At 59.5% G+C, this 24,915-nt stretch overlaps 1 protein-coding gene across 1 annotated transcript in view; it reads left to right on the top strand.

Moving 5' to 3' along the window:
- Positions 1-23,329, top strand: part of IGFN1 (immunoglobulin like and fibronectin type III domain containing 1) — a 32,325-nt gene extending 8,996 nt beyond the window's left edge. Inside the window, exons 8-25 of the mRNA XM_069459510.1 lie at positions 312-486; positions 1,435-1,548; positions 2,894-3,062; positions 4,166-4,438; positions 5,189-5,240; positions 11,715-11,830; positions 12,335-12,459; positions 13,170-13,311; positions 13,681-13,980; positions 14,556-14,855; positions 15,374-15,547; positions 16,582-16,710; positions 17,131-17,433; positions 18,359-18,447; positions 19,751-19,946; positions 20,683-20,982; positions 22,118-22,444; positions 23,316-23,329. Coding sequence (XP_069315611.1) covers positions 312-486; positions 1,435-1,548; positions 2,894-3,062; positions 4,166-4,438; positions 5,189-5,240; positions 11,715-11,830; positions 12,335-12,459; positions 13,170-13,311; positions 13,681-13,980; positions 14,556-14,855; positions 15,374-15,547; positions 16,582-16,710; positions 17,131-17,433; positions 18,359-18,447; positions 19,751-19,946; positions 20,683-20,982; positions 22,118-22,444; positions 23,316-23,329 — 3,298 coding nt within the window. The remainder of the gene's footprint in view (positions 1-311; positions 487-1,434; positions 1,549-2,893; positions 3,063-4,165; positions 4,439-5,188; positions 5,241-11,714; positions 11,831-12,334; positions 12,460-13,169; positions 13,312-13,680; positions 13,981-14,555; positions 14,856-15,373; positions 15,548-16,581; positions 16,711-17,130; positions 17,434-18,358; positions 18,448-19,750; positions 19,947-20,682; positions 20,983-22,117; positions 22,445-23,315) is intronic.
- Positions 23,330-24,915: the final 1,586 nt, after the last annotated feature.

The raw sequence follows: 24,915 nt of genomic DNA, 5'->3' as shown, positions 1-24,915 counted from the left end.
CTAGAACAACGATTTAAAACTTTTTTTTAAAGCAAAAGAACAATTCAACCCCACCCCTCCTTCCCCCAGACACCTTGTGCAGAAAACTACACACCGAGACAGTAGGAGCAGAGTTTGTCCTGGAAGCTGGAGCTGTGGGCGAGGCCCACCCCGCCAATCTCTGGGTCCTTCTGGTCCCAGAGATTCCAGGCTCTGTGTCTGTTTCCTCAAGTACAGATAGAGCAGCTTCCCAGGACTTTTCAGGGAGCCAGAGCCAGGTGGCCAACACCTGGGGCTCCTCTGGCCTCTGACCTGCTGGTCTTGCTCCCCAGGGCCCCACCAGCCCCCGAGAAAAAGGTGGACCTTGAGCAGGTGTGGCAGCTGCTGATGACGGCAGACCGCAAGGACTACGAGCAGATCTGCCTGAAGTACGGCATCGTCGACTACCGGGGCATGCTGCGCAAGCTGCAGGAGATGAAGAAGGAGCAGGAGGACAGGATGGCACAGGTACCCTCGCCCCGCCCCGCCCCGCCCCCGACACCTGGAGCAAGATGCCGCACACCCGGGGTTGCCTGGAGGCAGGCCTCGGGAAACCAGGCACGGTCACAGGGGCGTCTCCGTCTGGTCCCCAGTCGGGCATCTGGCTAAGAACCTGGGCTTCCAGGTGGTGTCCTGGCTGTGAAACCTGGTTCTGACAACTTACTAAATTCTGGGGCTTTGGAAAAGTTAGGGCCTCTGTGTCTTGGTTTCTTCATCTGTAAACTGGGGATTATGTTAATACTTACACCTACTTACACCTCGTAGGGTTAGTGGGAGGATGAACGGGAGAATGTGCTTAAAGCACTTAGCGTAGTGCCGGACACAGGGTGAGGGCTTGACGTCAGCTGTCGTCCTCATCATCACCAGACGTAGGATGCCTGTCTGACTTCTGAAGCCTTCCAGGAAAGGGAACTGCAGAGTTCCAGGGTCTTATAAACTATACGGGAACTTCTTTCCTCTGTCTAACTTAACTGGAGCATAAGTCGAATTTTTCTTCTAGAAATGGAAAACAACTAGTTTTCATTATCCTGAAAATAGTATTTTATTACCTCGAGGGTGGTTCCTCAAACCTCTCACCTGGGGCCTCAGCTCTCCCTTCCCCAGGCTTTCTCATCTGCTTTATCACTGAGATTTACTCACAGTGGGCGTCAGCTAATGTTTATCAGATGGAAGAATGGATGAATGGAAACGCTCTTCTTGCAGCACCTGGACAGTTTTCTTGGTCGCCTTCCTGAACTGATCTCTCATTCTGGACAATTTCCTTCCCCCAGGGGCTCATTTCTCCCCACTGTACAATGGCCCTGCGTGCTCATGGGGACACTGTGGCCCTGGCATGGTACCAGGGCCTGTGGGGTTTTGGGGTGCCCGGAAGAGAGAGCTCCAAGCACTCCCCCGGTGGGTTTGTCTGTCCTTTAGTACATCAATGCCATCTCCAACCTGAGACACATCAGGGTCACCAAGGAGGGGGTCGCAACCTTTGACCTGGAGCTGGATCTCAAGGACTCTGGGAGCAAGATTTACTTGTACAAGGTGAGGCTGGAGGGGCCTTGAGTGGGGGGATGGGGCAGGGGTGCTGCAGGTCCTGGGGGCGGGGGACCAGAGCACACAGGTCGTGAGCCCCTCATCCCATGGAGTTACTGGTTAGAGTTGGGTCGAATCCTGTTGTCCACAGTCCGCAGGGACCTTTTACCTCGCATCGAGCAATCGGGCCCCCAGCTGGGGCTAACGCCAGGGCTCAGGGGTAAAAAGAGGGTTCTGAGAACGTGCACCCCCTTCTATCTGAGCTCTCTCTCCAGAGACTTGACACATCCCTGCATGGGCTCTGGGTGGGGACAGGGACAGGTCTTGGGGGCTGGGGAGGAAGGGCAGGGAGTGGCAAAGCTTACCACTAGTTCTGTAGCCAAACACCGGCTGTGTGACTTCAGACAAGATACTCACCTTCCTGCGCCTCAGTTTCCTCATTTGCGACCTGTCTTACCGCGTGTTGAAATGCTACATGAGAGAATGCACGATTCGCCCCTCCGCTCCCCTCTGCTCACCCCTGCTGCTCCTCCCCCTGCCTCGCTGACCTCAGCCCTGGTCCCTGCTCTAGCTGTTCCCTCGCCAGGGTGTGCTGTTCCCGCACCCACAGGGCTGATTCCCTGGGCAGCGAGGTTCTGCCTGACCCTGGCACCCCTGAACCCCGTCCCCCCTCCCTCTCCCCACAGTTCTATTTCTTGCCAACATAAATTATTTACTTATCTATGATGTTTGTCTCCCCCACAGGATTTTAGCTCCTGGGGACAGAAATCTTTGTTTTGTCCGTTGATGTGTCCCTATTACCTAACGCAGTGCCTGGCACACAGCAGGCGCCTAATAAGTGCTAACTATCGTTCCTACTCAGCAAGCAGCAAATCTTTCCAGGGCTTAGTTAAAGCGGGTGTGCATATAGATTGCTGGGTTTGGTAGAGCCTTAACGCTATCTGGTGGTGTTCTCTGAAAGCTCCCCTCGGGGAATAAATGTGCAGGGGCCAGGGACCCCGGGCACTGGTTTTGGCCCCCTGACCCCCCTTGCCAACCTCGCGGGGCTGCTGGGTAGTGACTCTACTCGCAGCCTGAGCTGGAACCTCTGCGGTCTGAGGTGCCTCTTTGCATGGCACTTGCAGGTTTTTACTAAGAGTCACGGACGTTCTGGAGCACGTATCCCAGCCGCCTCTCAGTCCTGGCTGCCGTGCTGCCCACTGTCCCCTTGCCTTTACTGTCCCAGGAATGCGTGGTCCGGTGCCTGGGCCGGTGGCGGGAAACTGCTGGTTGTAGCCGAGTGGGATCGGGGCAGGAAGTTGCTGGGGACCCGCAGAGGCCCTGAGCTGCCCCCTCTTCCTTTCTCTGGTCTCAGGATGGTGAGATGGTCCCCTATGGCTTCGACAACCTGACCAAGCACTGTCTGCGCCGGCTGGGGAAGCGCTACCACTTCCAAATCCGGGACCTGAGGCCTGAGGACTCCGGCATTTACCAGGTCAAGGTGGAGGATACCGTAGTCTTCTCCACGGAACTGGAGGCCAGTGGTGAGCGGTCTTCACTGCAGAAGTTTGAAGGCGGAGCTCTGTTAGGAGTGGGGTCCGTGCTGGTGTGGTGTGTGTAGATAAATGTGACGCGGCTCCCTGCTGCAAAGACAGCTGGGAGGGGCATGCACACCCAGATGGTTACGATGTGCTTTGTTTTCCAAAAGCCTTGGTCCAAGTTCTGTCTTCTCTTGGTGCTGTGTGGGGCTCTGCTGAATTACAGTCACAGACGTAGGACATTCGCGCAGCAACCAATTATTTTCAGATCAGATCCAAACTCTCTGCACAGCCTCTAGCCACAACCTCACCCCTCTCTGCGGCCTGTCCTCGTCTCCCGCCACTCCCTGGCAAAAGTCTCCACCTGGGTTGGGCACATTTGTGCCCTATACAGACCTTTGCCTTCCCTGCTCCCCCTGCCCCTCCCCCTCTGGGAACAGCCCTTCCTTCCCCATCAAACTCTGTCTTGCACCCCCAGAGCACCTGACAGCTCCAGGGGGTTCTTGGAAGGACAAGGGAGGCCTGGGGGAAGGAAGGTTGGGGAAGAGATATCATGAAGAGCAAGGCTGAATTGCGGTTGGGGAAGAGAGAAGAGGGTGGTGCGTCCCAGCAGGCCTGGGTGTCTGGATGGGGTCTGACGGCCTGAAACAGCGAGGCGCGGGGAAGGGAGCATGGCCTCGGGGCTCAGCCAGGCCTGGGTGTGAATCCTGGTTTCTCCTCGCTGCGTAGGACCAGGGCAAGTCATTGAACTTTTTAAGCCTCGGTTTCCTCACCTGTAAAAAGGAAGTAACAATACCTGGCCCGGAGATGGTCACAGGTGTAATCAGATGATGCATCATCCGCATAAAGCACTGGCTCTCAGCTCTCGCGTTTCCCTCATGTGCCTACCTGCCCCCAGATAGAACTCCTGGGTTCAGAAGGACAAAATCCCAGAGCTGAACGTGGCCTCGTTGATCATAACCTAATTATCCCCCTTCATTTTATGTGGGGGGAACGGACACTGGGGAAGGAGGTGGCCCGTCCAAGGACACATAGGCTGAGCTCCCACCGCGTCCGGTCACGCTGTGCCATGCTATGGAGCTGACACCCCCATTCCTGCTTCCCCGCAGCCATCCCCGCCAGAGTGGTGGTCCCACTGGCCGAGACTCGCTGCGAGGAGCACGGCGATGCGGTCTTTGAATGCACCCTCTCCAACCCCTGCCCCAGCGCTGCCTGGCAATTCCGGCGCCGGCCGCTCCAGCCCGGTGACAAATACGAAGTGTCTGTGTCCCCCGATGGGCTGACCCACCGGCTAGTGGTGAGGGGGGCCCGTTTCTCAGACATGGGCGTCTATTCGCTGGGCACAGGGTTCCATGACTCCAGCGCCTGGCTGGTGGTTGAAGGTGAGTGGTTCACACCTGTCTTTCCCTGCCTCCCCCAAGGCGGGACCTCAGGGCCAGGGCGGCATGAGGAAGGCCGGGAGAACGGGGCTGGCTTCGTTCAGCCACTTGCTTTGGAACTACGCCCTGGCTCTGAGAGAAGGCGGGGGCTGCTCAGAGCTACTCTGATCTCCTTCAGCACAGACCCCGCATGGCCAGCCCAGCCTCCTCCGCTGTGTCTGCTTCTCTGGGCCTCTTGGGGTTAATTACTCTGGGGCACAGACCTCAGATGGCCCTAAGGTCCTGGACAGCTGAGGATCCGTGGCCCAGACTCAGTGTGGAGGAGAAGGCCCTGGGCCAGGCCAGAGAGAACCCCCTTAAGCCCCCGCTGGGGATTGGGGTTTGGGTTCCACATGGTCCCAGGACACTGTAAATTGGACACGTGCAAGGCAGGTGGTGGGGCAAGTCGAGCTGTTTGAAACCACGTGAGCGCTGTGGCAGATTGATAAGCAAATGACTTTTTCTTATGTGTTTTCTCCCAAATCCTCATGAACCACTGAGCAGGGGGCCTGTGGGTACAGGACTGGGGAGGTGGTGGTGGATTTCTCATCCGTGTGCAGGGACACCCCGGCTTCCTTCCCAGGTGGTCAGCGTGCTTCTCCACCTGGAGGGGGGCTCAGGCAGGTGCTTCAACCGATTTAACAGGAGTTTTGGTCTTTTCTCTTATCTCTCTACGGGGCACTGACCTCCCACGTAAATAACACCTCACTGAAGCCGGGAAGGACAAAGGCCTTCAGACCACCAGTGCGGACAGCCAGTTGCAAGAGCAAGGGGCCCCGGCCTCGGAAGCAGAAGACTCTGGGCCCATCGGTAGCCAGGGAGGGGAGTACAGAGAGCAGGAGCCCATGAGGGGCTCCCTCGAGGGGGCTGAGCTGGCTTCTGGGCTCCCGTGGGTCCCCAGCCCCGACAGGGCTGGCCTGGGCAGGCACGGATACTCCCCGATGGAGGATGAAGGGGCAGCTCGCTCAGACTGGGGCCCTGGGCAGCAGAGAAAGGGCTTTCTAGAAGCAGAGGGAGACAGAGTCACTCCTCCTGGGGAAAATCAGCCCCACAGAGAGGGAGATTGGGCTGGAAGCCTTCAAGGGAGGCCCCGTCTGCAGGGAGGCGGCCCAGAGTCAGGGTTGGGCCTCGTGGAAAAACAACAGCAAGATCATGGCAGAGACAGCGATGGGGACACAGGCTGGGGGACAGCAGGAGGCTGGGAGGCTGGGTCCAGTGGCCCTCAGGATGGAGGACTGGGGAGCAGCTGGGGAGGAAAGGAGGTCAGAGAAGACAGTAGAGGTCAACTGGGCAGGCACAGCCAGGACGAGATGGAGGGAGGGGACGGTCTGAGCATGGAAAGGGGGAGAAGAGCAGCAAGGGTAGCGTGGGGCAGTGGGACTGGCCCGGGGGCAGCTGGAAACAGCAATGAGGCAGGAGGTCCTGGCACCCTGGAGTTTCCTGGAGGAAGAGGTTCTAGCTCCAAGGCAGGCATGGGCCCTGAAGCCTGGGGTCTGCAGGGAGGCAGAGATGCTGACTATGGGGAAGCCAGGGGCTACTGGGGGTCAGGGGAGCGTCCAGGACAGATATCTGGAGGCAAGGACTTCCAGGAACTATCAATGTCAGGTGGCAGAAAGTTCCTTTTGGGGAGTGGGAGTCCCGAGGCCAGCGCTGGGGACGCACCGCAGGAGGCAGGTGATGGGGAGTCTGCAGTTAGGGGAAGGGGCTACAAAACCGGCCCTGGAGGCCCAGGAGACCCCAGGGCCTGGAGAGGTGGCTTACAGGATGCAGAAGGAAGGGCAGCTCCCAGCAGAGGAGGGGGCCCGGGGAGAAGGGATGGCCAGGGGACAGCTAGCGCCTTGGGCAGGGCAGGGGAAGGCTCCAGAAGCCTCCAGTCCTCCCAAGGCTGGGCACTGGGTCAAGGAGGAGAAGAAGGAGCCACTAGACCAGAGTCTGAGCACATAGGTCCTTGGGATGACACGTGGTCCGGCCCTGGAAAAACTGGGGCCCACCGTGGGCCAGGAGTGCTGGGGTCCAGCGGAGGGGAAGGAGGCATGGGTGGTACCCAGGCAGCTGGGCTGATAGAGTCCGGTCAGGGGGCAGATGCCAGAAGCCACAGCCTGATTGGGTCTCCAGGCCTGGGTGCTCAGGGGCCTCGGGGCACACGAAGGGGTACAGAAGGATTAAGAGGTCCAGGGGTCATAGGGTCTGAACCAGATTTCTGGAATGGGTCAGAGAGTTCCAGAGTAAAAGGACGCAAAGGTGAGATGGGCTATGAAGATGGCTTAGGAGGCCCAGAGAGAAAGGAATCTAGGCGTGGAGCTGGCTCAGGACATCCTAGAGGAATAGGTTATAGTGACGGCTCAGGGGTGCCTGGAGAAACGGGGTCTGGTCATGGTGCTGGGTATAGAGTTGCCTCTGGGGTATCTGTGGGAATGGAGTCTGAGGAAGGGGGTCCTGGCAGGCATGGCTCGGGGGTGCCTGGGGGAGTGTGGTCTGAAAACAGAGATGACTACGGTCCTGCAGGAAGGTGGTCTGGGAGAGGTGCCCGTCTCAGGGATGGCTCAGGTGGCCCTGACGGAGCCTCCATGGATGAAGCCGGGAGTTGGGATGCTTGCAGAGGCCAGAGGGAAACGGGCCCTAGTGGAGGGCCTCACTTGGATGGTGGCCCAGGGAGTCCTGGGTCAGTGGGGTCTGTGGGTAGAGGTGGTCTCCAGGCCTCCAGAACAGTGGAGACTGTTAGGGAGGGACACATGGAAGCAGAAGCAGGAGGCTCTGGAAGAACAAGGCCTTGGGGTGAGACTGGAGATTATGGGGGCTTCAGAGGCTCAGAGGCCCTGGGGGCCTTTGGAGAAGGAGGCTATGAAGATGGCCCTGGGGGTCCAGGAGCCATGGACTCAGGGTCTCTGAGGAGAGGGGGAAAGGTGGGTGATGGGGATGGGACCAGGTACCTTGGTGCCAGGGCCTCTAGAGCTGGAACTGGTTATTGGGATGGTACCAGCCACCCCGAGGCACTGGCTCCTCATGCAGGGGCTGACTCCGAGAGCCAGTGGGCCTGTGGGGCTGGCAGTGTGCTGGGGTCCGGGGCTGGATCAGAAATTCCAGAGTCTCAGGGAACTGGGGGCAGAACATCTTATGAAAGAGGGTCAAGGGGCCTTGGACCTAGGAGATCAGGGCCAGGGGGTGAGGCAGGCTTTAGAGGTGGCTCAGGAAGCATCAGAGCAATGGGATCAGAAGACGGGGCTGGTTGTAGGAATGGTATTGGGGGTTCTGGGGAAATGGGGTCAGCAGATGATGCAGGTTACAGGAAAGATTTGGGGGCTCCTGGGGGAAGGGGTTCAGGGAGCAGGGCAGACTATAGGGATGGTTTAGGGGGTTCTGGAAAAATGGGGTCAGCAGATACGGCTGGTTATAGGGAAGATTTGGGGGCTCCTGGGGGAAGGGGTTCAGGGAGCCAGGCAGACTATAGGGATGGTTTAGGGGGTTCTGGAAAAATGGGGTCAGCAAATATGGCTGGTTATAAGGAAGATCTGGGGGCCCCTGGAGGAAGGGGTTCAGGGAGCCAGGCAGACTATAGGGATGGTTTAGGGGGTTCTGGAAAAATCGGGTCAGTAGATAAGGCTGGTTATAGGGAAGATTTGGGGGCTCCTGGGGGAAGGGGTTCAGGGAGCAGGGCAGACTATAGGGATGGTTTAGGGGATTCTGGAAAAATGGGGTCAGAAGATACGGCTGGTTATAGGGAAGATTTGGGGGCTCCTGGGGGAAGGGGTTCAGGGAGCCAGGCAGACTATAGGAATGGTTTAGGGGGTTCTGGAAAAATGGAGTCAGCAGATATGGCTGGCTATAGGGAAGATTTTGGGGCCCCTGGGGGAAGGGGTTCAGGGAGCCAGGCAGACTATAGGGATGGTTTAGGGGGTTCTGGAAAAATGGGGTCAGTGGATACAGCTGGTTATAGGGAAGATTTGGGGGCTCCTGGGGGAAGGGGTTCAGGGAGCCAGGCAGACTATAGGGATGGTTTAGGGGGTTCTGGAAAACTGGGGTCAGTGGATAAGGGTGGTTATAGGGAAGATCTGGGGGTTCCTGGGGGAAGGGGTTCAGGGAGCCAGGCAGACTATAGGGATGGTTTAGGGGGTTCTGGAAAAATCGGGTCAGCAGATACAGCTGGTTATAGAGAAGATCTGGGGGCTCCTGGGGGAAGGGGTTCAGGGAGCCAGGCAGACTATAGGGATGGTTTAGGGGGTTCTGGAAAAATCGGGTCAGCAGATACAGCTGGTTATAGGGAAGATCTGGGAGCTCCTGGGGGAAGGGGTTCAGGGAGCCAGGCAGACTATAGGGATGGTTTAGGGGGTTCTGGAAAAATGGGGTCAGCAGATATGGCTGGCTATAGGGAAGATTTCGGGGCCCCTGGGGGAAGGGGTTCAGGGAGCCAGGCAGACTATAGGGATGGTTTAGGGGGTTCTGGAAAACTGGGGTCAGTGGATAAGGGTGGTTATAGGGAAGATCTGGGGGTTCCTGGGGGAAGGGGTTCAGGGAGCCAGGCAGACTATAGGGATGGTTTAGGGGGTTCTGGAAAAATAGGGTCAGTGGATACAGCTGATTATAGAGAAGATTTGGGGGCTCCTGGGGGAAGGGGTTCAGGGAGCCAGGCAGACTATAGGGATGGTTTAGGGAGTTCTGGAAAAATGGGGTCAGTTGATACGGCTGGTTATAGGGAAGATTTGGGGGCTCCTGGGGGAAGGGGTTCAGGGAGCAAGACAGACTATAGGGATGGTTTAGGGGGTTCTGGGGAAATGGGCTCAGTAGATAAGGGTGGTTATAGGGAAGATTTGGGGGCTCCCGGGGGAAGGGGTTCAGGGAGCCAGGCAAACTATAGGGACGGTTTAGGGGGTTCTGGAAAAATGGAGTCAGTGGATACAGCTGGTTATTGGGAAGATCTGGGGGCTCCTGGGGGAAGGGATTCAGGGAGCGAGGCAGACTATAGGGATGGTTTAGGGGGTTCTGGAAAAATGGGGTCAGCAGATATGGCTGGTTATAGGGAAGATTTGGGGGCTCCTGGGGGAAGGGGTTCAGGGAGCCAGGCAGACTATAGGGATGGTTTAGGGGGTTCTGGGGAAATGGGCTCAGTAGATAAGGGTGGTTTTAGGGAAGATTTGGGGGCTCCCAGGGGAAGGGGTTCAGGGAGCGAGGCAGACTATAGGGATGGTTTAGGGGGTTCTGGAAAAATTGGGTCAGTGGATAAGGGTGGTTATAGGGAAGATTTGGGGGCTCCTGGGGGAAGGGGTTCAGGGAGCCAGGCAGACTATAGGGATGGTTTAGGGGGTTCTGGGGAAATGGGCTCAGTATATAAGGGTGGTTTTAGGGAAGATTTGGGGGCTCCCAGGGGAAGGGGTTCAGGGAGCGAGGCAGACTATAGGGATGGTTTAGGGGGTTCTGGAAAAATTGGGTCAGTGGATAAGGGTGGTTATAGGGAAGATTTGGGGGCTCCTGGGGGAAGGGGTTCAGGGAGCCAGGCAGACTATAGGGATGGTGTAGGGGGTTCTGGAAAAATGGGGTCAGTGGATAAGGCAGGTTGTAGGCATGTTTTAGGGGGTTCTGGGAGGATTCCATTAGGCAATGAGGCAGGTTATAGGGAAGCTTTGGGGGGAACTGCGGGAATGGGGTCAGGGAGTGAGGTCAGTTATAGGGGAGGCTCAGGAGGACCTCGGGAAATGGGGCCAGAGGGCGAAATGGGCTGTGGAGATGGTTCAGGGCAGTTTGGGGCACCAGGCTCACTGGCTGGAGCGGGACATGAGGCTGGACCCAGAGGCCACAAAGCTACAAGGCACGGGTCAAGATATTGGGTAGCGTCAGAAGGTGGCTTGAGCTCCCAGGACAGTCCAGAGCGGGCCAGAGGAAAGGGGCTTGTCGATGGGGCTGGCCTTGGATTGGGCTCTGGGACGGCTGGAATGCTGGGCCCTGCAGATGGCACAGCACACAGGGACAGCCCTAGGGCCCCAGGGATGCCAGAGACTCCTCCAGGTGGGTGGGGGTCCCCCGATGGTCTTAGGGGTGATGGAACCTCAGGGATCCCTGAGGCCTTGGAGGCTGTTGGTTCCAAGGGAAAATCAGATACTGAAGAGTGGCAAGATGGTTCTGGGATTCCAGGGTCTTCTAGGGACAGAGGGGCTCCCAGGGGGAAGGGCAGGTCTGCAGACCAGGCAGGGAATAGAGGGGGTTCTGGGTTTCTTGATGGTAAGGGGGCAGCCGCAGGTGAGACCTGGGTGGGAGGGGATGTTTTGGACTCTAGACCTGAACGGGACTTCTGGACACCAGGCCCAGGAATCGCAGACAAGGGCAGAGTTTCTGGCCAGGGTGGACTGGCACCTCAGGGAGGTGGGGACTCCATGCCGGGAGGTGGGAGGACAGGAGCAGGTTCAGGGAGCTCAGCAGGAGCAGGCCAGGTCCTGGACAGCGGCTCCATGCCCAGTGGAAGGGGCAAGTCAATGCCAGGGCCTGCTGATGGGCGAGGGGAGAGCAACGCTGGGGCCCCAGGCTGGGAAGACCAGGGGTTTGGCCAAGGCAGCGCAGGTGCTGGAGGCCAACCCTCAGGCTCCAGGGCTTCCAGGTCTCTGCAGCAGAAAGGTGCCACTTTCAGTGGGACCCAGGAAGGGCCAGGGGGCTTTAAAGGCAGGGAGGGTACACCAGGCCAAGAGGCAGCTGGAGAAGGTCAAGGCCCATGGTCCCTGGACAGCAAAGGTTCAGGTCTGGGGAGGGGCAGGTCTGGTGGTGCGGAGGACTCAGGTGTCCTGGGCAAGGGGAATTCCACTGAGTGGGGAAATGGCCTCACCCCGACACCTGGGGAGCCAGGACCTCGGGGAGCCTGGAATGGCTTAGATGGTCCCTTTGGCAGGAAAGGCTCTGGAGACAGATCAGGAGGGGTCCAGGGCCTGAGCTCCCAGACAGGCAAAGGAACGAGAGGAGGAACAGGGTCCCTCGGGGAGCAAGGGTCCCTGCAGGCTGAGAATGGCAAGGCCCAAGGTCCCAGGGCCCTGAAGGAGAATGAGGGGTGGGGAATGGAAGAGTCTGGCAGGTCAGACAGGAGGCCCGGGCCACCCAGGAGCAGTTCTCAAGCACAGTCAGGGGCTGAGGTTGGAACAGCCAAGAGAGGGAGAGTGGACGAGGCCAGAGGCCTGGGGCAGCCTCCTGCGTGGACGACCGGAGGGTGCCTAGGGGAACCTCCTCGTGACGACTGGAGCCGGGAGTCCCCAGGTCATCTTGGCAGCAGGAGAGGTGGCAAAGAGGGCAGGCTGGACGTCCACGGCAAGGGCAGAGATGCCACCCAGAGTCCCACCTCCAGATACAAGCCCGGCACTGGCAGTTTCTCCACGGAGGCCCGAGGTAGGTACTTCTCAGCTGCGCTGGCTCCAGTGGGCTCAGCCAACGGCCACTCCTGGACAGTAGGGCGCTCGGGTCAGTCCCAGTTCTGCCTCCAGCCCCAGGAGTCTGGCCCTGCCAATGCACCCCATTTTCAGGAACTTTTTTAAAATTTCAGACGCAACTTCGTCCTGCTTGCGCAGGTGGGATCCGCCCTGCGTGAGGCTCAGAGGTCTCCTGGGTTTATGATCTCGGAGCCCTACGTCCAAAGTACCAGAGTTGTTGGCCTAACTCTCTAGGGGGTCACCCACACTTCCCACCCATGTGACTCAGAGGGCCCCTCATCTACCTTGCACCCCAGACTCCCGTACCAGCTCAGATCTCTCAGGTCCCGCTGGGAAAAGCGGGGGCTTGGCTTTGCTGGCCTGGGCTGAGCCCTGTTGGTGGCACCATGGTGGCCTCCCAGGGCGCGGTGCAGGCCACGGCCTGAGAGGCTCGGCCTTGGGGACTCCCTCTGTGTCTCTCCAGGCCCCACAGGCCACTTCTCCCAGGGCCTGGCTGACATGGAGGTGCAGCGGGGGGAGACCGCCATGCTGTCCTGCACCCTCACCAGCGACCTGGGACCTGGCGCCTGGTTTAAGGATGGAGTCGAGGTACCTGCCCCCTCACACCTTCTCTGTACTGGGGGCGGCACAGGGGCCAAGCGGAAAGGAAGGAGAGGGTAGAGGCTTTGCAAGAAAGATTTTTCATTCTTCATTCCTCTCCAGTACCCCTACCCCCACCCCAGAGAAGTTTAAATGGCCAACAGCTCGGTGTGTTTAAAATAAAAGCGAATTTTTAAAATGTTGTGTGTCCTACTCACGCCTCCCTCAACGGGGGTGCCCGGTTCTTCCTCCGATCAGAATGCCGCCCCTGCACCCACACCTGCTGAATTCTGCCCGTCCTTCAAGGCCTTGCACAAATGCCATCTTCTGGCCTCCCTGAACAGCCCCTCTGCCTTCCGTTGTAACCGTCACCTCCAGGGGGACACATCACAGTCATTCAGGTCATGGGCCTTGGCGTCAGCTAGATCTGGCTTCAGATCCCAGCTCTGTCACTCCAGTTACGTGACCTTCCTCCAGTTGCTGAGCACCCCGGTTTCCTCCTCTATGAAACGAGACTAATAATAGCGCCCACTTCACGAGGTGGTGACAAACGAGGCTCTAAGCGTGGAGAACGTCAGCACACACCTGGCACAGGCGGGCGCTCGGCTCGTGTGGCCGTCGGCACGAGCCCAGCCATTGCGTCAGCAAACGGCTGTGGGCGGCTGGCCTGGGGGGGCCGGGGTGGGGTGACCTTCTCCTGCCCTGGCTCTTGGCTCCAGCTCACCACCCAGGACGGAGTCGTCTTTGAGCAAGAAGGTCTCGTGCACAGACTCCTCATTGCCCACGTGCAGGGGACCCAGGCCGGGAGGTACACCTTTGTCGCCGGCAACCGGCAGAGCGAGGCCACCCTGACCGTCCACGGTGAGGCCCAGCCCTGCCCTTCCCTGTCCCACCGTCTCTGTCAGGTGATAAGCTCCACTCCCAAACACCTGAACGTGTGGCCGGTCTGGCCAGTGTCCCAGCTCCTCCCCAGCCTGAGAATATGAATTAAAAAGCCAACCCACACCTTCCCGATTCCACTGTCTCATCCCCTCCCTTGCCGGGAAGTCCTCGGGGAGGTCTAATCCTGATCCCTCCTGCTGCAGATGAAGCCCATTCCCCGTGTTAGTCCCCACGAGGTGGGGTGGAGGGTTTCTTATGCTTAGCCCCAGCTTCCTTCTCTAGATGCTTCTTTCTGCACTCCCCGGCGGCCCAGTCTTCCTTGAGTCCCTTGTCTTGTTTTATCTCCAGATCCGCCCACCATTGCTCCAGGCGCCATGGAGACACTGAGAGAGTCCCTGGTGGTCAAGGCTGGGAAGCCGGTGACAGTGAAGGTCCCCTTCCAGAGCTGCCTCCCCGTTCAGGCTGCCTGGAGCAAGGACGGGGCCGAGCTGGCGGGCAGTGGCAGCAGGGGCGCCCAGGTGGCCCTGGGGGACGGCTACACACGGCTATGCCTCCCCAGCGCCGGCAGGAAGGACTGTGGCCAGTACAGCGTGACCCTGAAGAGTGAGGGAGGCTCCGTGCAGGCCAAGCTCACCCTGCAAGTCATAGGTGCCAGCCTCAGCCCTCTCCCCAGCCGGGGCCCCAGGGTCCTGGGGTTCCGCCCTCCCTGCCAGCAGGGCAGGTCTGGCTGGGGTGTCTGCTGGCTCTGGTCCCCATCTGCGTGCCGTTTAAGGTCCAAACCTGCCCCTACCTGGCCTCTCGCCCCTCCTCACTCTGCTTAGGAAGAGGCAGTTGAGGTAAACAAAGGCCGGGCTTCTGCTGGGGGGAGGAAGTGGCTGTGCTTCTCTGACCCCAATCCACTGGGCCGGGGGAAGTCGCTGGGTGGCATGGTGGCCCCAGCCTCGAGTGGCGCCAGCAAGGCAGGACTCCTGCAGGCTAAGCAGGGCCCACACCGGCCGGGGAATGGCGGGGCTGGCGTGGCTGGTGGACCCCGTGGCACGTCCCTGAGGGAGCCTGTGTGGGTCGGGGCTGGAGCCCAGGCACACCTGGCATCTCAGGAATCATGCAGCCCTCTGGGCAGCCCGCCCCACCGCAGGCTCGTCCATGATGAGGGGGAAGAGCAGCGCCACTCCCCAGCTCCTCTGACCCCCCTTCTCTTCCTGCCCCTCTCACTGGGTCCCCAGACAAGCCTGAGCCCCCGCAGGGGCCCCTGGAGGTGCAGGATGGCCACGGGGCTGGTGTCTGCCTCCGCTGGCGGCCCCCCAGGGACGACGGGGGCCGGGCCGTGGAGCACTACGTGGTGGAGAGGCGACAGGCTGGCAGGAGCACCTGGCTGAAGGTGGGCGAGGCCCCCGCGGACGGCACTGCCTTCACTGACGCCCACGTGGAGCGAGGCCGGAAGTACGCCTTCCGCGTGCGGGCGGTGACCTCGGAGGGGGCCGGCGAGGCCCTGGAGTCTGAGGAGGTGCTGGTGGCTCCTGAGGGTGAGAGAAAAGGCTGGGGCTGGGGAACACCCCGGGGCTCCCCGCTGTGCTCAGAGGGGGCAGGTCTGCGCGGAGGCTGAGTGACACCAGCCTGCACCCCGGGTAGGGACGCCCTTCTGGGCCACTCTGGGGGCTCCTTACTGCAGCTGCCTCTAGGGTCTGGGAATGAGCTTTACGGGGTCTTGGGAGGGGGTGCTGGACAAGCAAAAGCCCTGTCAGGGCCCAGGTAGGGACCAGCATCCTGCATCGGACGCCTGCAGTCTGGGGCATCCTCTCAGGGGACGCGAGGCTGGGAGGTCTCAGGACTGGCTCTCGACTCTTGGGCCAAAGTGCCTTCTCTGTCCCATCGCTCCTGCCCCTGAACAGCCAGAACTGTGTCCCGGACGCAGGCTCAGCCCCGATGTGCCCCAGGAGAGGACAGATGCCCCCAGATGCCCCGAGCCTTCCAGCCCCGGGGCCCCCGCAGGGCTGGCAGCTGTCTTTGGCCCCTGGCTGACCAGCACCTTCTCTGCCCCCAGCTCTCCCTGGAGCCCCTTCTGCCCCGGCCGTCCTGTCGGCCTCCAGCCGGGGCATCACACTGACATGGACAGCACCGCGGGGCCCTGGCAGTGCCCACATCCTGGGCTACCTGATCGAGAAGCGCAAGAAGGGCAGCAACGCCTGGACAGCAGTGAACGACCGGCCCGTGCCTGGTGAGCAGACTCGAGCCGGCTCCTCGGTGTCCCGGCTCCCGAAGTTCCCGCAGACCCTGCTTGGCCCCAGGATCCGTTGGCACTGTCAGTCCAGACTGGTTTGCTACAGTGGGTCTCGTCTGGGTGGGTCTGTCCCCCTAGGGAACATTCGGCAACGTCTGGAGACGTTGTTGATTGTCACAGCGGGGTGGGGGTTAGGGAAGAGGCCAGGGAAGCCGCTAAGCCTACGGCTCACAGGATGGAATTCAGCACCCCCCCAAAAAAAATTAAAAAATAATAATTATCTGGCAAAAACCATCAATTGTGCTGAGGCTGAGAAGCTCTGGTTTAAGAGAAGTCCTGGCTGGAAGCCAGGGGTGAAGCTGCTGGCCTTGGCCCCTCCACTTCTGGCCGTGACCTTGGGCAGCCACTTCCTCTCTAGATCTCAATTTCCTCATCCAGTAAGTGGAGAGAAGGGTCCCTGCCCACTTAGTAGTTTCCTACGTAACTAACTGCTTTCCGAGATGAGAATGCACTTGGGAAAGCCAAAGGGCCAGGCAGAGGCTGAGGGGACACCTTCGCGTTGCTGTGGTCTCCGTGGGCGCCGCGGGAGCCAGGGTCTGTGGAGGAGAGGACGGCTCAGTACGGCCAGTCGGGAGCCCTGGGATCTGGTCGTGCTGTGCTACTTAGGAGCCAGGGCCTCGGTTCCCTCATCTCTGGACGCACCAAGGGCCTCCTTGCAACTTCACTAGTTAGTGATCCTGTTTATTCGAATATGACGACGACTCTGTAAGGCAGAGAGAACAGGAGAGGGTACGGCGCTTGCCCAAGATCACCCAGCAAGTTAGTGGCAGAACCAGACAGGGATTCGGGGTCCCCGACACCCTGAGCAGTGCTCTTTTCACCTTGGGGAGAGCTGGGCCACACCTGGCTGGCCGGGGGAGGATGTGTTGGGACCCCAGGCTTGGTCTTCCCCAGGACTCGGCGGCACCGAGCTATCTCCCCATCGCCTGGTCCCCGCGGGGCGGGACTAATGGTGGGTGGGCTGTTCACAGAGAGGAGGTGGACGGTGGCGGACCTGCGGCAGGGCTGTCAGTATGAGTTCCGGGTGACGGCTGTGGCTCCCTCGGGCCCTGGAGAGCCTGGGCCCCCTTCGGACGCCGTGTTTGCCCGGGACCCCATGCGTAAGTACAGCAGCAGCTCGGGGTGGGGTGGGGGCGGGGCGGGCACAGGATAGCTCTGCAGCTGGGTGGGGCAGGACGGGGTCCCGGGGCAGGACGGGGTCCCGGGGCAGGGGCGGTCCTGAGGCAGCGGTCAGGAGGGCTGGAAGATAAAGGTTGAAAGGCTCCCAGGCCAGGCCCGTCTCGGGGCGGGGCACGGAGGTCAGCCTGGGATCTGCCTGGGATCTGCGCACACACCTGAGGCAAAGCACTGGCTGCAGTGAGGATGTGGTTCCAGGCAGGAGCCTCAGGAAGGGCGAAAGGCACAGTCACTAAGCGAAAGAAATCCCCCGACTCCCACAAGGGAGGCTAATGAGTGTCCACAGAGTGGCCTCCCCTGGGAGAGGGTGATGCCGTTTCTGACATTCCCACGGGGCTGGCCAGGACCTCCTGGGCCCGTGCGGGATCTCCAAGTCACAGACACATCGAGCACCAGCATCACCCTGAGCTGGGCGGGACCGGACACCCAGGATGGGGACGAAGCCCAGGGCTACGTGGTGGAGCTGTGCAGCGAGGACAGTCTCCAGTGGAGCCCGTGCCACACGGGCACCGTGCCGGCCACCACCTACACGGCCAGGGGGCTTCGGCCCCAAGAAGGCTATTTCGTGCGAGTGACGGCAGTTAATGAAGGAGGCCACGGCCAGCCCACTGCCCTGGACACGCTAGTGCACGCGGTGCCCACTACGGGTTAGTGCCACCCTTCCCCTGCCGCTGAGCCCGCCCCAGGCACTGCAGCGCCAAGACCCCCTTCCCCAGTTTCACGGATATTTGCTGGGCACCTACAGTGTGCTAGGCACTGGGCTAGGCAGGCCCTTTTGGAAATGTTTTCTCATTCCACCTTATAACAATCCTACAAGGTTGATATTTTTATCCCCAATTTACAGAGAAGGAAACTGAGGTCCAACATACTTTGCCCCAGGTCTCACCACTGGCGTTTGGCAGAGCCAGGATTTCAACCTGGTGACTCCAAAGGTGGTGCTCTCTCCGGGACAGAGAGCTGCTGCCTCCCAGGCTCGGCCGAGGGAGGCACAAGCACAGCTCAGCTCACTCGTTCACACTCAGAATGGGACAGGCCCCGGCTCCCTGCTGTCTAAAGGGGGATCGTCTTTCCCTTTGGGCTTTAATCGCTAGAAGTAGCTGACCTGTCTTTGACCCAAGCTGGCACTGGGCCACCCAACTCACCCTCATTGTCACTGTGACAATAAGGGAGATGTGTACCCTGCACCTAGCAGGTAGTCCAGAATCCCAGGATCTGTCCCTAACTGGGTGTGACCTCAGGCAAGTCACTTCCTGACTCAGACTGCTGGTTCTCTCATCTGCAAAGCAGAAGAGCTCCACCCCACGTCCCTGCCTGTGTTCCAGCCCATCCCCGACCCTTGCCCTGTGGCGTCCCTTTCTCAGCGCCTGTCTCTCTCCTGCTGGCATCTCCCCACCAGCTGCTGGGGTCCCCCAGGATTATCCTCCCAACTCCCCTCTAGTTCCTTGAAAGCCCCCAGTCCCTCCGGATCGATCGTCAATAGACTGGCCCAGCCTTGTCCTCCAGCCCTGCCCTGGGGACCTGGGGCGGGGCCCAACTGTAGAAGGAGGTGACAAGCCATCTTGTGTGTTTCAGTCTGTCCCAAGTTCCTCGTGGACTCCCGCACAAAGGACTCGCTGTTGGTCAAGGCTGGGGACACCGTTAGCGTGCCTGTCTCCTTTGAAGTGAGTGTCCCTCAAGGGCGGTGGGAGGGGAGTCTGGAGAGGCCACGGGAGCCAGACTCGGCCCCGCGGTTCTCTTTCGCACCCTGCTGCTTTTTGACCCCTAGTCAGCGACCTAGGCTCGCGCTGGCAATCAGGCCGGACGGGGGAGAAAGGAAAGAGGGTCCTTCCTGCAGGCACAGCCTCACCTGGCCGCTGGGCGTCCATTCTGCTTGCGGTCTACAGGTCCCTCTAGTGGTAGCTTCTGGTAGTGCACCCCACGCTCGGGCACTCACTTTTCCCCACGTGCCTGTAGTCTACCCACTTTTCCCCACCTGTCTGTAGCCTACCCACTTTTCTCCACCTGCCTGTAATCTACCCACTTTTCCCCACCTGCCCGTAGTCTACCCACTTTTCTCCACCTGCCTGTAGTCTACCCACTTTTCCCCACCTGCCCGTAGTCTACCCACTCTTCTCCACCTGCCTGTAGTCTACTCACTTTTCCCCACCTGCCTGTAGTCTACCCACTCTTCTCCACCTGCCTGTAGTCTACCCACTCTTCTCCACCTGCCTGTAGTCTACCCACTTTTCTCCACCTGCCTGTAGTCTACCCACTTTTCCCCACCTGCCTGTAGTCTACCCACTTTTCCCCACCTGCCTGTAGTCTACCCACTTTTCCCCACCTGCCCGTAGTCTACCCACTTTTCTCCACCTGCCCGTAGTCTACCCACTTTTCCCCACCTGCCCGTAGCCTACCCACTTTTCCCCACGTGCCTGTAGTCTACCCACTTTTCCCCACGTGCCTGTAGTCTACCCACTTTTCCCCACCTGCCTGTAGTCTACCCACTTTTCTCCACCTGCCTGTAGTCTACCCACTTTTCTCCACGTGTCTGTAGTCTACTCACTTTTCCCCACCTGCCTGTAGTCTACTCACTTTTTCCCCACCTTTTCTCCAATCCAGAACTAACTGTGTTTTCCTGCTCAAAATCTACCACAGCAGCTCATGGCGTCCAGAATACATCCAGATGTCTGTCTGGTGTGCGGAGGAGGGCACCTCGCATTTCTGCCTAACCTCCCTGTCCAGCCTTCCTTCCTGTTCCACCACCCCTGCTACACCCCCCTGCCACACCCCCCTGCCAACCCCACACTTCATCACGGCGGCTCTGCCAGCCGGTTCCCAAACAGGCACTTTCCCACCTCTGTGTTACATCCCGACCTTTCTCCTTCTAGAAGGCTCTTCTCACCACGTCTACCTTAGGCCTGGCTTAAATGCCATCCCGTCCACAAAACTTCCCCTTCTCACCCTCTCCTTCCTCTCGTTTCCCAGGCTGCCCCCATGCCCCAGGTGACCTGGCTGAAGGATGGCTTGCCCTTGCCCAAAAGAAGCGTGACCACCACCAAGGATGGCCTTACACAGCTTCTGATTCCTGTGGCCAGCCCCCTGAACAGTGGCCTCTACACCGTGCAGCTGAGGAGCCCTCAGGGGAAGGAGGCTGCCCACAGCTTCCGCGTCAGGGTGGCAGGTGAGGCGGGCCTGGCTCCGGGCCCAGACTCTGGCTCAGCCACTCTGGAGGCATGGGGGTTCCCGTCTGGCAGGGTCACAGGTCTCAGCCGCCCTACAAGGGCTGGGTACGCAAGGTGACCACACTACCCCTTCCTATGTACCTGAGGGTAGAAAGGCCAAGGAAGATTCCCTGAGGGGCTTTCATTGTTCTCTGTCTCAATAACTTAGGGACAGTCGTGCCACATTCCCCCTGGAACCTCAGGTATTCTTCCCTGTGAGTCAGTGAGCGAAGGTGGTCACCACGGTTACCTCACAGAGACCCGGTGGCAGGATTGTCTGTGGCCCTGGCAGGAGACAAAGGCTGTCCTTGTGGACTACGACCCCCACAGCCCCTGCCCGGGAGGAGCTCCTGGATACACGGAAATGACGAAATAGGCCAACAGTGGGGTTCTGTGACTTGGTTTCCCGAAAGCGCTTACCTCTGTCCAAAACAGCGCTCCATGCCCTGTGTCATTTTATTTAAAAACTATAGTGAATTAAAATCATTCTTTTGGGGGAGATTTTCCATCCTCTAGAGATAACTGTAGACCCCCGTAACTGTAGACTGGCGGCCAAGCTCTCTGGCTGCAGCTATCTGTGGCAAGACTGCGTTCCCCAGGACCCCCAGAAGAGCTGGGGACCTCGGGGGAGGACCCCCCAGCAGTGCTACTGGGGGTCCCCTCCAACGCGGGCTCCCTCTGCCCCCTCTCCCGAAGCGTGTCCGCAGCCGCCTGGGCCCATCCACCTGCAGGAGAACGTGCCCGGGACGGTGACGGCCCAGTGGGAGCCCTCTCCGGACGAGGCCCGGGACGTCCCGCTGCACTACGCGGTGCAGACGCGCTCCTCGGCGAACGGCCCCTGGCGCGAGGTGGCGGGCCGCGTCCACACCAACCGCTTCACCCTCCTGGGCGTCCTCCCCGGCCATGAGTACCACTTCCGGGTGGTGGCCAAGAATGAGCTGGGGGCCAGCAGCCCCTCGGACACCAGCCAGCCCTGGTGCATCCCGCGGCAGCGCGGTGAGCGGTCCCGGGAGGGAGGGGCGGCCAGGGCGGGGGCGTGCTCTGCGCCGCAGCGTGACGCCCCCAGAGGTGGCGGGGGCGGGGTGGGGACTGAGGACCGCGCTGCAGAGGTGGCCCAAACGAAGAGCCAGCGGCCCTGAGCTGCTGCTCTTTCCACTTCTGTGTGACCCCTGCCTGCGCGGACGTCCTCTGCGTCCCTGACTCAGGGCGTCCCGCTCCGTGGGAAGGACCAGCCAGACGCGGGTGTGTGGGGGTCCGGGACCCTTTGGGTGCATTCTCAAAAGCAGTGACCGGCAACAAGGCCAATGGAGGTTGATGTTTCTCTGAAAAAATAGTGCATCTTACAGGCAAATAGATGTGGACCTTAAAAGCAATCACTAGAAAAATCAGGTTATAAAATCAAATAGACGATTTCATTTTTATAAAATACAAAAAATGTCTGGAATGTTCTGCGCCAAAATGTAAGCTGTGCTCATTTTGTAGTGAGATTATGATTGGTTTTTATTCTTTCTGCTTTTGATTTTCTTTTTTTTTTTTTTTTTGAGACAGAGTCTCACTCTGTTGCCCGGGCTAGAGTGAGTGCCGTGGCGTCAGCCTAGCTCACAGCAACCTCAAACTCCTGAACTCAAGCGATCCTCCTGCCTCAGCCTCCCGAGTAGCTGGGACTACAGGCATGCGCCACCATGCCCGGCTAATTTTTTGTATATATATATTTTGGTTGTCCATATAATTTCTTTCTATTTTTAGTAGAGACGGGGTCTCACTCTTGCTCAGGCTGGTCTCGAACTCCTGACCTCGAGCGATCCACCCGCCTCGGCCTCCCAGAGTGCTAGGATTACAGGCGTGAGCCACCGCGCCCGGCCTGCTTTTGATTTTCTATACATCCTAATTTGTCCACACGTGAATGTGTGTTATAATAGCTTGTCATAAAAATAAAAAAAAAAAAATCCAAAAAATTTTAGGAAAAGGATAAAAACCGAGCCAAGCCTTGGGGTTCGCACAGGTCAGATGCGGCAGGAAGGCCCAGGTAATGCCGGCACAGCAGCGCCCTGGACCTTCCACGCAGCCCTGGGCCTCAGCCAGCACTTCCTGCGTTCTGACCCTCCTCTCTCTGCCGCCTGCTCCACCACAGACAGGTTCACCGTGAAGGCTCCACGCTACCGGGAGCCCGACCTGAGCCAGAAGCCCCGGTTCCTGGTGGGGCTGCGGGCCCACCTGCTGCCCCAGGGCTGCGAGTGCCGCATGAGCTGCGCCGTGCAGGGCTCGCCCCGGCCCCGCGTCACCTGGTTCAAGAATGACCAGAGCCTGGAAGGCAGTCCTGCAGCGTACAGCACCGACCTGCTGGGCGTGTGTTCCCTCGTCATCCCCAGCGTTTCCCCCGAGGACAGCGGCGAGTACAAGGCTGTGGCGGAGAACACGCTGGGCCAGGCTGTCAGCACCGCCACCCTCATTGTCATAGGTAATGCTGGCTGCCCGGGCAGCAGGCCAAGCTGGCGGGGCGCGGGAAGGAGAGCACAAGGAGCAGCCACCTGTCTGCCTTCAGGGAGCCCCCAAAGCGGCCTGTCCCCACCCTAGAGTGATCCAGCAGGAGGTCAGGAGAACAGGGTGCTCGCCTGATGCTGTATGAACACTCTGTCATTTAACCTGGCCATCACGCTCCCTCCTGGGGCCTTGGTTTGCCCATTTGCAAAATGAAGGATTTGGACTAGATAAGCAACTCTTGATCTGAGGGGCTGCATACTGCCCACCCCCGAAGCTTCCCAGTAGCCTTGCAACGCCTTTCAGGATGAGAGATTAAGGGGCTTCCTCGTGTTGCTCTTTCAGAAATGCGCCCAGACACGGACATTTAGTTCCTAAAAAACCTCATGCTGATTCTGTCATTAGAAGGCCCCTTAAAGCAAATAATATGTATTAATAAGAAAACATTTTGGATAGTAAAAAAAAAAAGTAACCCCTCAACCCCTCAATATTTTTAGTTATTCAGAATTGACCCTTGTGCAAAAATGGCCCCTCAGCACTGGACCAGAGCATCTCCTCTCTGTAGCATCTATGCCAAGGCATTTAGGACGCCACTCGCAAAGTGCCCCAGCTTGTATGCACACACAGTTCTGGAAAGATGCTGGTATTTGGGGGTGGTTATGGGGAGAGGCCAGGGAAGGACTTTGCCCAAGCTCAGAGAGCACAAGACGGCTCTGGATTTGAACCCACCCCCCTGCCCTTAGAGGCCAGCGCCCCAACCCCATGGTGTATTGCAAATCTTCACCACCGAACAGGTGTCGGGGGTGGGCAGCTGCCCTTCTGGACCAGCTGGAATATCCTGTGTCTTGCAGAACCCAGCTCCTAGTTCTGCCTCGCCCTGGGATGGCCCCGGATCCCTGAAGCTTCACTCCTGAAACCCACGCTGGCCCCAGGAGCCAGGCCCCAAGGGTGGACGCCAGGCCCAGAGCCCCAGGAAGACAGGCGTGACAAGGCTGCTGGGGAAGTCTGGCCAGGAGGACACGGAGTCCTTGGGGAAGAAAACCAGTGGGGTGGGGGGCCTTAAGTCTCCCAGCCCCAAGCTAAGTCACTGAGCAGAATGACAGTGAGACTTGGGGACCCTCCCCTGGGGGCTTCTTTCTTCTCCACTTCAGGAGATCCAGAGAACACCTGCCCACAGGGTGGGGCCAGCTCCTTGTTTTCCTAGGCTGGGCCCCTTGGAGGGAGGGTGGGAACAGCTGAGCCAGCTGTGACCACAGGGAGGGATGAGGAAAGGGGGTCAGAGGACCTGGGTGAGGACTAGGGCATTGGGGCACGTGTGTGGGGGGCAGGGAGTGCTTTCTGTACTTTTCTTCATTAAAGCATTAGGCTAACACAGGCAAATCATTTGCAGATTAATTTGGGGTTGGTGTGTGGGAGGAAAGATTCCCAAAGCAAAGCCTTATACCAGGCTGCAGTTGGGAGGCTGGGAGGGCTCTGGCTTGCGGGAAGAGCGGACTCAGAGTCAGGCTCTTCTCCTGCAGCCCAGGCCTGCCCAGCTGACCGCAAGGGCGGGAAAGCCGAGCAAGGCTGGGGGTCTGTGCGGGGGAGAGGCCTCCCTCCCCGCCATGTCTCCTGCACTCCCCGTCTGGCAGAAATCCTGTCAGCAGCTGGGCTGGAGGCCTCCTTGGGTGTCACACGTGGGGACCGCGGGGCTGGGACTGCCTAGAACTGTCCTATACCTGTCACTCCCTGGGGCCAGAAGGGGTCTGGGTCGGAGAGAGTCCTTCTCCAGGATCTGCCCTGTGGGCCCCCCCAGAAGGAAATGAGGGGGACCATCAAGTGCATGAGAACGTGACTCTCACCCACGGCCCCCCTGCCCCTGTCACAGGTGGGACGGGGCACTCCCCTCCTGGAAGGACCTCTGTGTGACCCACCACCGCCTCCACAGCTCTTGCCCTCCCTCATCCTCAAGCAGGGCCCCTGGGCATCTCAGACTCCCAGGCAATATTCCAGGGTTCCCGGGGCCCAAAGGAAGGAGGGAGCTCTGGGGAAGGCCGAGCCCCACGCTCTCCCCGACGTCAGCCCTGAGGCCCAGCGGGTCACCTGATGGGCTACAACAGTCTGCTCTTCACTCCCTCTGCTCAGCCCCGGCCTCTGCCCCCCGCAGCCCCCCTCGCTCTCAGGCAGGCCAGGCCTGGGACGGAAGGAGCTCGGGTCACGGGAGGAGGGCTGAGGACGGAGGTCAAACACACCTTTCTGAGAATCCTGCAGATTCTCGTGCAGGAATCTGTCTGCACGAGAGCTTTCTGGACTGGAGAGATAACTGCCCACCCCAAATAGACCAAGGGTGCCCCCCAGAGGCGGAGCATGGACCAGCTGACGGCTGTGGATTTTGGCTATGAGGCATCCTACCCCCCCCCCCCAAGGAAACCCACAAGAGCCATTTTCCTTGGGATTTCTCTTATTTCTACT

This window comes from Eulemur rufifrons, chromosome 27 (genome assembly GCF_041146395.1).
Source record: "Eulemur rufifrons isolate Redbay chromosome 27, OSU_ERuf_1, whole genome shotgun sequence".
In the NCBI taxonomy this organism is placed as follows: Eukaryota; Metazoa; Chordata; class Mammalia; order Primates; family Lemuridae; genus Eulemur; species Eulemur rufifrons.
This window is presented reverse-complemented; position numbering and strand designations above follow the sequence as displayed.